At 62.1% G+C, this 12,481-nt stretch overlaps 1 protein-coding gene across 4 annotated transcripts in view; it reads right to left on the bottom strand.

Annotated features, from left to right (window-relative positions):
* The window catches only part of LOC120390063 (dual specificity tyrosine-phosphorylation-regulated kinase 1B-like), a 33,348-nt gene that overhangs the window by 6,050 nt on the left and 14,817 nt on the right, over nt 1-12,481 (bottom strand). The window contains exons 2-10 of one of the 4 annotated variants that reach the window (XM_039512336.1): nt 6,031-6,179; nt 5,554-5,673; nt 5,124-5,312; nt 4,064-4,211; nt 3,145-3,431; nt 2,311-2,457; nt 1,337-1,477; nt 743-751; nt 448-565 (exon numbers count right to left, since the gene is read on the bottom strand). In XM_039512336.1, coding sequence (XP_039368270.1) covers nt 448-565; nt 743-751; nt 1,337-1,477; nt 2,311-2,457; nt 3,145-3,431; nt 4,064-4,211; nt 5,124-5,312; nt 5,554-5,673; nt 6,031-6,179 — 1,308 coding nt within the window. Of the gene's footprint in view, nt 1-447; nt 752-1,336; nt 1,478-2,310; nt 2,458-3,144; nt 3,432-4,063; nt 4,212-5,123; nt 5,313-5,553; nt 5,674-6,030; nt 6,180-11,544; nt 11,690-12,481 lie in introns of those variants that run through there. The other 3 variants (XM_039512335.1, XM_039512334.1, XM_039512337.1) reach the window with 3 other exon arrangements.

The following is a 12,481-nucleotide window of genomic DNA, read 5'->3' as shown; positions in this document are numbered from 1 at the left end:
GGGACAGGGGATCGGGGCCGTACCCGAGCTGGAGACGGAGCTGGTGGCACTGGTGCTGGGGAATCGGGGGCCGGGACAGGGGATCGGGGCCGTACCCGAGCTGGAGACGGAGCTGGTGGCACTGGTGCTGGGGAATCGGGGCGGGACAGGGGATCGGGCCGCACCGAGCTGGAGACGGAGCTGGTGGCACTGGTGCTGGGGAATCGGGGCCGGGACAGGGGATCGGGCCGCATGCCGAGCTGGAGACGGAGCTGGTGGCACTGGTGCTGGGGAATCGGGGCCGGGACAGGGGATCGGGCCGTGCCGAGCTGGCGACGGAGCTGGTGGCACTGGTGCTGGGGAATCGGGGGCCGGGACAGGGGATCGGGGCCGTACCCGAGCTGGAGAGGGAGCTGGTGGCACTGGTGCTGGGGAATCGGGGGCCGGGACAGGGGATCGGGGCCGTACCCGAGCTGGAGACGGAGCTGGTGGTACTGGTGCTGTGGCTGTGCTCCATGGCCGGGCTGGTGGAGTTGCTGTTGCTGGTGTTGGTGCCCTCGTCGCTGGTCTTCTTGAAGAAGTTGTGCTGCAGGGCGTAGAAGGGGGTGATGCGGCTGCGCGGCTCGTAGTCCAGCATGCGCAGCACCAGGTCCTTGAACTTCAGGTAGTCCGAGGGCAAGTGGCCCTGCTCACCCGCCCGGCGCCCCCCGGGTCCCCCGCTCTCCACCCCCAGCACCTCGTGCAGCCGCCGTGTGCCCGGCACCTTGTATTCCTGCAAGGAAAACACGTTTAGCAAGGGGTCCCAGCTGGGATCCTGGCAGGGCAGTGGGGAGCACAGAAGACATGAGTGGGGAGGAGTGGGGGGAATGACACGGGGATCCCCGGCAGGGCAGAGAGAGGTTGTGGGGATCCCAGCAGAGCAAGGACGGGGTGGGTGGCGTAGCATGCAGGAGACGCAGGGATCCCAGCAGGTTGGGGATGTGGAGTGAGACGCAGGGATCCTGGCAGGGGGACCCGAGCAGGGCGGGGATGGAGTGAGGAGTGGGAGAGGCAGTGAGTGGCAGCAGTGGGGACATGGGAATCTCAGCAGCCGGGGGGCAATGTGGGGAGAGTGGGGGAAATGCAGATGGAGAGCAATGCACAGGTAGCTGGTGCCACAGGGGAGCGGGGTTCCTGGCAGCGGGTGCTAGGGAGCAGTGCAGGATACAGGGTGGCTCACGGGGGCAGGGGCAGCATGGGGGAGGGCTTGGCATCGGGGCCAGCATGGCGGGAGGAGGTGCATGGGGAGAACAGAGAGCCTGCCAGGGAAGGGGGGGTGTCAGGAGGATGGGGTGAGGACCCCAGGGCCCCCCATTACCTTTTTGACCTCCTTGTTCTTCTTGAGGGCCCAGCCCCCCTCGGGCAGCTTGTCGAAGTATTTCCGGGCCTTCGGCGCCTGCTCCAGCATGTGTGGGGGCGGCAGCCCCAGCACCTCCACAATCCTGTTCATCTGGTCCGCCTGCAGGGCGGGAGGGAGGCGTCATGGGGCGCCCGTGCCAGCCTTGCCCCCACCCAGCCCCGCTCCCTCCCGTTCTGGGGGCAGCCGTGCCCAGCCTCTCACCCCAGGAAGGGGTGACATCCTGAGGGCCACCAGTCGGGAATTTCCCACCCAGAGGATTTCTCGGTGGACACGTGGTTCCTTCAAAACCTGAAAATTTCCCTGGGGGCAAAAGTTTGCCTTTTGCCAAAATGTTTCCCTTTTCCGGGGGGCAGGGGGTGGCGGGGGGAGCCAAGTAGGACGCACAGGGGCCGGTTCCACCCCGCTCGAAATAGTTCAGTTTGCTGAAATGACCCAAACACGCTTCATTTTGAGTGTTCATCATTAAACTGCCCCTCCACAGGTGCCTCATGGGAGATGTAGTTCATGTGCTTGGACTCCCATCCTCCCCTCTGAGAGGAGCTCCTTGGATGGACTACGTCTCCCATGATGCACCATGGCATGCTCCCCTCCAAACAAGCAACAAGGTGTTTCATGGGAGATATAGTTTATATGGCTTGTGCTCCCATTCCCCCCTCTTTGAGCTGGCTGGACTACATGTTCCATGATGCTCCCCTCTGATGAAGTGATGGGGTGCATCATTGGAGTCACAATACTGTGGTGCATCTTGGGAAATGTAGTCCAGTCAGGGAGCTTGGCCCAAGGCACTGAAACAAAAGCTGCCATGATGCACCATGGTCCTCCCCTCACCGCTGACAGGGCCTGTTTCCCACTCCCACCTAGAGAAGGGTTGTGACCCTCGGTCTCTGCCCATGGGCACAGCCCCAGCGGCAATTCCCCCTCCCATCCCTCACCTCGTTGGAGCCGCTGAAGAGAGGCTCCCCCGTGTGCATCTCCACCAGGATGCAGCCCAGAGACCACATGTCGATGGCCAGGTCGTAGGGCATGCCCAGCAGCACCTCCGGCGAGCGGTAGAAGCGGCTCTGGATGTACTGGTAGATCTGTGGAGATTGAGGGGCAGCATGATGAGTCCCTGACGGGAGCAGGGAGGAAGCCTGCACCGGGGCACAGCCTGGCCAGGCCCACAGGCTTTGCTGGGAAACACGTCCCAGAGCAGGGATAGAGCCCAGTCCTGGTTCCCAGCCCCTCTCTGCTCTAACTAGACCCCACTCCCCTCTCAGAGCTGATGGAGAACCCATGACCTGGCTCCCAGCCTCCCCTGCTGTAACCACTAAAGCAGGGCAGTGCGGATCTGGCAGTGGGGATGAGGTAGGGGTGGGACAGTCTGTCCCCCCAGAGTGGGGCTAGGGGATGGGTGAGGCAGGGCTAAGCACACTCCCTGCTGGCAGAAGCTTCCCAAGTCAATGATCTTGAGGGTCCTGCACTTGAGGTTGCAGGGCAGGGGGCACGGGTAGGGGTGGGGCCATGGCACAGAGGGTGGGGCTATGGCACAGGGGCCGCAGCTTGGGGGCGCGGCTGCGGTTTGGGGGCAGGGCCGGTGCTCTCACCCGCTGGCCCAGCTGGCAGGAGCTGCCGAAGTCCACGATCTTGATGGTGCCGCGCTTGGGGTTGCTGAGAGGGGACGGGGCCATGACACCAGAGGGAGGGGCCTATGGCTCAGGGGGTGGGGCTGGGGCATTGCACAGGGGGTGGGGGCTCAGCTCGGGGGGCAGGGCCGGTGCTCTCACCCGCTGGCCCAGCTGGCAGGAGCTGCCGAAGTCCACGATCTTGATGGCGCTGCGCTTGGGGTTGCAGAGCAGGATGTTCTCGGGCTTGAGGTCGCAGTGGATGATGCTGAGCTCGGGGGTGGCCAGGAAGAGCAGCGCCGTGCACAGCTGCTGGGCGAACTTGCGGGTGAGGTTGAGCGAGACGCCGCGGAAGTTGGTGTTGCGCAGCAGGTCGTACAGGTTGTAGGAGAGCAGCTCGAACACCAGGCACAGGTGGCTCCGGAACATGAAGTGGCGCTTCAGGTGCACTGGGGGAGGGGGAGGGAGTGTGAGGGACAGCCGGGGGGGCACTTCCCCTCCACCGCGACCCCCGACCTTACAGACGTGCTGAGCTCCCCCCACACGGCACAACGAGAAATCCTCGGTATAACCTCCCCAGCCCCCCGACACCTGCCCCGGCCCTCCGAAATCCCCCCACTCCAACAGCCCCGATATAGATCCCCCTGCTCCGTGACATCCCCCCACTCCCCAACAGATGCCCCAGCCTTCCAGTACATGATGGCCCCCGATGCCCCCCCCCCGGACATATGCCCCTGCTCCCCAACAACCTCCCACTCCCCAACAAACTCCAGCACCCCCATGCATGCCCCCCACTCCCTGACAACCCCCCCACTCTGTAACATATGCCCCAAGTCTCCCCACATACACCTGACCCCCGGACATTCTCCCCACTCTGATATATGCCCCCACTCCCCAATGTACACCCCAGCCCCTGACATACCCCCACTCCTGACATACGCCCCAGCCCTCCAACATACACCCGAGGCCCCTGGTACATGCCGGCCCCCAGATACGCCCCCACTCTCCAACATAGGACCCAGCCCCCCACGTCCCAGCCCTCACCATTGTTCCCCCAGCCCCCAACTTCCTCCCCACTCACCGATGTAGTATTTCATCTCGGTGTCATGCTGGTTCATGAGCTCCAGCAGCCGCAGCTCGATCTGGGCCTGGTTCAGAAATGCCTTCTTGTTCTTGATTATCTTAATGGCCACCCACTCCTGGTCGTGGTGGTCGTACGCCTTCACCACCTGGGGGGGGACAGAGCGCTGTCGGGGGGATGGCCGGACTCGGGGTGGGGAGGGGGAGGGGCCAGACCAGTGCTGGGGGTGGATGTGACAGATGCAGGTGGCTCTCAGCTGCGTGAAGGAGGCCTTGACGACCAATGAGTTGATTTCATAGCAGCAAATTAGGAAGGGGGGAAGAGGGTACAGCAGGGGCTGGGGGGCTTAGGGGTACAGTGGAGATTCAGGGGGGGCAGGGGCTGAGCTGGCCAAAAGAGCCCTTGCCAATGAGTGAGTCGATCTCGTAGCAGGGGGCCAGGGATGTGAGGGTCCGGCGTCGTTTTGGGGGTACGGCGGGGTTTGGGAGGCTGACCTGGTCAAAGGAGCCCTTGCCAATGAGTGAGTCGATCTCAGAGCGGGGGGTTAGGGACATGGGGGCAGTGTGGGGGGTACAGCAGGGTTTTGGGGTACGCGGGGTTTTGGGAGGCTGACCTGGTCGAAGGAGCCCTTGCCAATGAGCGAGTCGATCTCGGAGCGGGGAATTAGGGACATGGGGGCAGTGTGGGGGTATGGCGGGGTTTGGGAGTACTGCAGGTTTGGGGGTATGGCAGGGTTTGGGGGATGACCTGGCCGAAGGAGCCCTTGCCGATGAGCGAGTTGATCTCGGAGCGGGGGGTTAGGGACCTGGGGGCAGTGTGGGGGTGCGGCGGGGTTTTGGTGGGGTTGACCTGGTTGAAGGAGCCCTTGCCAATGAGCAAATCAATCTCGGAGCAGGGGGTTAGGGACATGGGGGCAGTGTGGGGGGTACAGCAGGGTTTTGGGGGTACGGCAGGGTTTGGGGGTTGACCTGGCCGAAGGAGCCCTTGCCGATGAGCGAGTCGATCTCGTAACAGCAGGTTAGGGACCTGGGGGCAGTGCGGCGGGGTGTTGGGGGCTGACCTGGCCGAAGGAGCCCTTGCCGATGAGCGAGTCGATCTCGTAACGCTCCAGCCAGCGCTCCCCGCTCTTGACGATGTAGTCGTAGTTGTCGTCGTCGTACCCCTCGTTGTACACCTTGCGCTCCTTCTTGGTGCTCGAGTCCTCGGGGGGCACCTGCTGCGCCCGCCGCTTCTTCTTGGCATAGTACACCTGGGGGGGGGGGGGGGGCAGAGTCAGCATTGGCCTTCTGGCACAGGGGAGCCGCCCCAGGCCTGGGAGCCTGCCTACGCCAACCCCCAGGGAGCCAGCGTCTCAGGCCAGGGCCCCCGCCCAGGGATCTGACCTCCCGTGCTTTGCCCATTGCCAGCGCTCCAGGCCGGCCCATAATCTGCACGGTACCGCCCCGAAGCGAGACCAGCCACTGGTGCCAACGCATTCCCCGTGAGCTCACCTCATTGATGTGCTTGTATGTTTTGATGAGGTCGACGGAGAGCTTGCGCAGCGGCGCCGTGGCCGAGTCGCGGAAGGTCAGGGGGATTCGCCTCTGCAGGACGCTCAGGTCTGGCAGGATCTGCGGAGATTATGGACGGGCAGTCACAGCAAGGGACGGGTGCCCCCGGGCACACCCCCGCCCTCCCTCGTCTGCGGCTATTCCCTCCTGGCACGGTGCCCTCCCATGACGCCGGCCAGGCTGTGCCAGGGCAGCAGGGATCCTGCGTCCGGCCCTAAGCCCGTCTGCCGGACGTATCCCCACTGAGGCCGGGCTCCCTGGGAGGAGGGAGGATCTCCAGCCCCTTCCAGGGCTCCTTGGCTGTTTGTCTGTCCCGTGGCAAGGGTCAGCCCAGGCCCTGTGCGTCTAGAATCCCTGCTGCGGAGCAGGCTCCTCCCCCTAGGCACCCAGGCCAGAGGAGGCGGGGAGAGCGGGTACCTGCGGGTGATCAGCCATGGACTGGATGCTGGAGAAGGGGGCATGACCGTGCTGGCTCGACATGTTTGGCTCAGTGGGAAGGGAGACGCCCAGAGAGGCAGGCTGGCTGGCGGGCGGCAGCTGGCATCCTGCACTGCTGCTGCTGCCACCTGCGGGGCAGAGAGAGATGGAGATTGGATCAGTGCGAGTCCTTGGCCCGGTGGCCACCTCCTCGATCCCCAAGTGCCCACCTGCCCTCCCCACTGGATCCCCCACGCCTCTGCCCCTCCCGCTGCATGGTGCAGCCCCCAACTCGGTGCCCACCCCACAACACAAAACCCAGCAGTATTCCTCCTCCATCCTCAGCTGCCAACTTGGATGCCACTCCACGCCCTCCACCCACTCAACTGACGGCCACACGCACATCAGCTGCAAACCAGCTCGCTCACACGTGGTGCAAATGGCCACCGCAGAGCTGTGCCCCGCCAGGATCCACTTGGCCTTAAGTAACAGCGCACCCTCACTTGCGGGTGCAGGGACTGGGCGTTGCGGAGACCTAGGCCTAGCCGGGCTGGTGCTCACGGCCTGGGCCCAGGTGTCAACCAGAGCCGAGTGAACGACTGACGGGAGGGGTTCAGGGGCTGCAAAACCTGAAAACAATCAAATGAATCTGGTGCCGTTCCGAGCCAAACTGAAGCTTTGTCGGGTTTTCTCGCCAAACGAAACAAATTTGCTTAGAAGGAAACGTTTTGGTCAACCGCAAACGAAGTTCACCGGGACTTTGGTTCATTTCGGGGCGTTTTCCCATCTTGGTTTTGTTTTTTAAAAATGAGCTAAATCGATCAACGGAACCAGAGTCAAAACGCTGAGAGCCAGCGGGGTCCCAGCGCTCTCCCACCCGCCAGAACAATCAAGACCCCTAGGCAGAGAGCAGGGCTGGGCATGCAGCCTGCACACTATCCTCATGCCAGCTGAGGCACCGGCGGGCCAGGATCCTGCACGCCTGGACTCGGGCCCCACAACCCGCTGAGCGCTACCCGAGGAGGTGGTGCACCAGGATTGGGGCCCTGTGACCCGCCTGGGCGCCAACTGAGGAGCTCACGCACTGTGACCTGCCTGTGCACTGGCTGAGGAGCTCATGCACTGAGATCAGGGCCCTGTGACCTGCCCTGGCGCCAGCCGAGGAGCTCACGTGCAGGGATCAGGGCCTTGTGACCTGCCCGGGCATCAACTGAGGAGCTCACGCGCTGGGATCAGGGCCGTTTGACCCACCCGCTCACCAGCCGAGGGGCTCACATGCAGGGATCAGGGCCCTGTGACCCACCCAGGCACCAGCCAAGGAGCTCTCGCCCAGGGATCAGGGCCCTACGATCCACCCGGGCACCAGCTGAGGGGCTCACTGCCGGGGATCGAGGCCCTGCAATTCACCCGGGCACCAACCGAGGAGCTCACACCCAGGGATCATCTCCCTGTGACCCTTCCGGGCATCAGGCGAGGAGCTCACATGCGGGGATCAGGGCCTTGTGAACCACCCGGGCACCAGGCGAGGAGCTCACACGCGGGGATCAGGGCCTTGTGAACCACCCGGGCACCAGGCGAGGAGCTCACATGCGGGGATCAGGGCCTTGTGAACCACCCGGGCACCAGGCGAGGAGCTCACACCCGGGGATCATGTCCCTGTGACCCTTCCGGGCACCAGGCGAGGAGCTCACACGCGGAGATCAGGGCCTTGTGAACCACCCGGGCACCAGGCGAGGAGCTCACATACAGGGATCAGGGCCTTGTGAACCACCCGGGCACCAGGCGAGGAGCTCACATACAGGGATCAGGGCCTTGTGAACCACCCGGGCCCCAGGCGAGGAGCTCATGCAGGCTGGGATTGGGGCCTTGTGAACCACCCGGGCACCAGGCGAGGAGCTCATGCAGGCTGGGATTGGGGCCTTGTGAACCACCCGGGCACCAGGCGAGGAGCTCATGCAGGCTGGGATTGGGGCCTTGTGAACCACCCGGGCACCAGGCGAGGAGCTCCCATGCGGGGATCAGGGCCTTGTGAACCACCCGGGCCCCAGGCGAGCAGCTCATGCAGGCTGGGATTGGGGCCTTGTGAACCACCCGGGCCCCAGGCGAGCAGCTCATGCAGGCTGGGATTGGGGCCCTGCGTCCTGCGCTGCCCTGGCGCCAGCTGAGGAGCTCGTGCGCCAGGACTAGGGAGGGGCCCTGCGACCCGTTCCAGCACTTGGCTGAGTGCCATGGGAGAGCCAGCTGGGAGGCTGGGTGGGGTCCCAAGCAGCTCAGCTGCTGGGGTTATTTTTAACCCCCAGGGAGCCAGGCAATCCTGGCAGCTGATTGGGGCGGTGGGGAGGAAGGAGAGCCAATTGCTATGGAAAGATGGAGCCCGCGGCTCTGGGATCCTCCCATACACAGCACAGGGGCAGGGTGCCAGAGCGCGTCTGAGCCACCGGCTCTGGGATCCCTCCCACACACAGGACAGACAAGGCCAGTCCCAGCCCAACCCTGCTCCCCTAGGGGGGTGATGGGCTACCTGTGACACTCCTACAACATCCGCTTCAAGTCCCTTCCTCCCTGCCAGCCTGTACACCCCAAAAATATGCCTTGAGGCCACCCTGTGGGTCAACAGAGACCTGGGACCCACCCCCAGCTCCATGGCCCAGCCACCGCAGCTCCTCTCCCCATCTGACCAGCAGCCCAAAAAAGCCAGAGGAACACAGAAGCAGCCAGAGTGGATCAGCTCCTAGGCCCATCTACTAGTCCTGGGGAAATTCTGCGCCACTGCGCATGTGCAGAATTCATGTCCCCCGCAGATTTCTTTGCTTTCCTGCAGAAAAATGACTTTCTGACAGAGAAACCCCAAGAGCGGCATGCGACCCTCCCCAGCAGTATGGTTTGGGTGCCCAAGGCAGCCGGCAGAGAGGTGAATCACTGTGGGGCAGGGGGCGGAACTGGGGAAGACCTGGCTGCTGGCTCCTACCCTGTGCTAGGCTCAGCTCCTAGTTCCGGCTGGGCTGGGGAGGATGAGACTTCCTCTTTCCCTGAACAGCATCCGGGGCCAGGTCAGACTCCCCCCCCTCCCCACAATCGCTCCTCAGCTGCAGGGGGAGGGATCACTGTACGGGGAGCTGCTCCCCCATCTGCCCAACCCCCCATGCATCCAGATCCCCTCATACGCAGACCCTCCCACCAAGCCTCACCCCCCCCACACCCACAATCCTGCTGCCGAGCCCCACTCCCCCTTCACCTGAACCACCCCGAAGAGCCACCCACACCTGGATCCCCACTCTACCGAACCCCAGCGGGCTGTACCTGGATCCTCACCTCACTGAGCCCCACTCGCCCAGCATCTGGACCCCCCACCCACTGAATCCCCCACACCCAACCCCCCCTACTGAGCTCTATCACACCCAGACCCTGCCCCTCTCAGACCCAACCACCTCCACCTGGACACACACACCCCTTCCAGAGTTCTATTACCATTGCACTCAGAACCCCCCAACAAGCCCCTGTGCATCCAGAGTGCCTCTTGCACCCAGACTGCCCCACACAGAACCCTCTCAACCCACCCTTGGATCCCGCCGGGTGCACCTGACACCGAGGGACCCGGCCTTGGGGTGTTTCTGGGGCAGGCTCGGTCCTTGTGCTGTGTCAGGGTTGGGTGCAGCCTCACTGCTGAGCCATGTCTGGGGGGCGGAGTGGGGGGAGGCCCTGCAGAGTGATCACCTACCCCTGTGCAGCCAGTGGTCTGTACTCCCCAATGCCATGCTGGAGCATCCACATTACTTGACAAATAAAATTTGCAGAATTTTGCAAAATTTTAAAATATTGTGTGCAGAACTGTTATTTTCTTTGGCACAGAATGCCCTTTGGAGTCGTCTATCCAGGTATCCCCCCTTTGATAGCACCAGATTGTTCAGAGGAAGGTGCAACCCCCCTGCAGCAGCAGATGGGGATAACCTGTGCCCACACCAGCTCTCAGGGAGCTCAGCTGAAGCTGCACGGCAGCTGATTTCAGATCGCTGCCCCACTTTGGTACCATTACGTTCTCTCTGGCCATTCCCATTAGCCACAGAAATGCCAATCTCCTCTTTGTATCTTGCTGAGCTCTTGGACTTATCATACGAACGGCCAGACTGAGTCAGACCAAAGGTCCATCTAGCCCAGTACCCTGTCTTCCAACAGTGGCCAACGCCAGGTGCCCCAGAGGGAATGAACAGAACAGGGAATTATCAAGTGATCCATCCCCTGTCGCCCATTCCCAGCTTCTGGCAAACAGAGGCTAGAGACACCAAACCTGCCCAGCCTGGCTAACAGCCAGTGATGGACCTGTCCTCCAGGAACTTATCTAGTTCTTTTTTGAACCCTGTTATAGTCTTGGCCTTCACAACATCCTCTGGCAAAGAGTTCCACAGGTTGACTGTGCGTTGCGTGAGGAAATACTTCCTTTTGTTTGTTTTAAACCTACTGCCTATTAATTTCATATGGTGACCCTCCTAGTTCTTGTGTTATGAGAAGGAGTAAATAACACTTCCTCATTTACTTTCTCCACACCAGTCATGATTTTATAGACCTCTATCCTATCCCACCTTAGTTGTCCCTTTACCACCATCCAGTGGCAGGCAGTTCCACAGGCCCATCACGTAGTTGATGACAAAGCCTTTCTTCAGATGGGTTTGCAGTTTCCCCATCTTTCAATTTCATCACATGCCCCCTAGTCCTTGAGCTGTGAGGCTGGGAGAACAGACACTCCCGATACCCCTCCTCGATTCCACCAATCACTTTCCGGATCTCTACAATAACAATCCCCGTCTCTCTCCAGTTTTTCCAGGCTCTAGATCATTCTCATCCCCTTCCTCTGACACCTCCCCTCCCCAGTTCTGCAGTATCCTTTCAGAGCTGGGGTGCCCAGTAATGCACACACTATTCCAGGTGGGGCCACACCACTGCCCTACAAAGAGGGGGCAGAGACGCAAGTCTCCCTCGTTAAACATTCCCCAGCTCAGCCCTTATGTGCCCAGACATGACAGGGGCTTTTCCAGCTGCGGCCGTGCACTGGGCAGAACGCTCCACCGAGCTGCTCACGATGAGTGCTCGCGGGACGTTTCCACGCCTGTCCGCTGCCCAGGCGGTTTCAGTTTTTCCCTCTTGGACACATCACTTTGCATTTATCAAACTTGACTTCTGTCTGCCACCAAGGTACTCTTTCACCCAGCTCAGTCAGCTCCCTCTGGAGCTCCTCGCACCCCTCCCTGGCCCCGTGTCAGCCCCATAACTGAGTCATCTGGACATTTCGTCACTTGGCCGCTCACCCCCACATCCAGATCGTTCAGAGAGAAGTTCACGACACGGGACTAGTGTGCAACCTCGAGGCACCCGCTGGCCACCTTTTCACAGAGCCCTGCTCTCCCAGCCACCTCAGCCCTCGCTCTCCCACCCCTTCCACACAACCCCTGGCCCCCGTGTCCACCATGCAGGGATGAGGCAGGCACCAGCGATCCCCCACCGCCCAGTGCCGGGGCCCACCTGTGGATGGCTGCCTGTGGCAGCGGGAAGATGGCAGGTAACACGCGGGCTCCCTCCTGCCCCAGTCCGTCTGCAGTGCCAGCAGCATGGCGGGAGGCGGCGGCACCTCAATGCTGGAGGGTATCACCATGGGGGAAAGTGTCCAGTTGCCCCTGGCGTGGGCAGCTGCTCCCGGCACGGAGCCTGCGAAGGTGGGGGAGCGAACGGAGGGCGCTAGCCCCGGCTCCCTGTCCCTCCCGGGGAAGCTCTCCTTGCAGTGCGCAGGCGAGACCGGAGGTCGGGGAAGGACGGCGGGGAAGGGGGGGTGGGATCAAGGCAGCTGTTTGAACAAAATGGCAAAGAGGAAACTGACGAGATGAACAGCTGAGCGACAGCCCCAAAGCAAGCTGGACAGGAGTGTGACCAATTGAGCAACCCGGCCTGCCCTGCACAGGCAGGGCTGTGCTGCCACTCAACGGGAGCCCGCCTGCTAGGCCGGGCCACAGCCAGGCTCCTGGCAGTCCCCCACCGCCCACGCACTGCCTCCAGACCAGCTACCTCTCTGAAGGAAATCCAGCCGTACGGGGCATTCTGCTTCCCACCAAACATGAGCCCCCTTGCAAAGACACCCGGACCCCAAGCAGAGTCTGCTCGTGCCAACTGAGACCCCATCAGGTCCCTTTAGAGGAGTTGCGGCCAAAAGGGACCCTGATGATCCATCCTGCTCAGTCTTCTCTATAACACGGGCCAAGGAACCTTCTGCAGGGACCCCTGCATTCGGCCTATGGCTTCTGGCCAAGCTAGAGTGGAAAAGCCTGTTTCTTGGGTTGTTCACTCTGGACCCTAACAGTGACAGAGACTCCAGCAACATTGCTAACTATCTCTGAGAGATTCAGTGGAAGCAGCCACTTAACAAGCATTCTCTGGGCTGCAGAGGGGCTGCCTATGGAGCAAAGAC

This window comes from Mauremys reevesii, linkage group 24 (genome assembly GCF_016161935.1).
Source record: "Mauremys reevesii isolate NIE-2019 linkage group 24, ASM1616193v1, whole genome shotgun sequence".
Lineage (NCBI taxonomy): Eukaryota > Metazoa > Chordata > Testudines > Geoemydidae > Mauremys > Mauremys reevesii.
The sequence above is the reverse complement of the archived record's forward strand: the minus strand, read 5'-3'. Positions and strand labels throughout refer to the sequence as shown.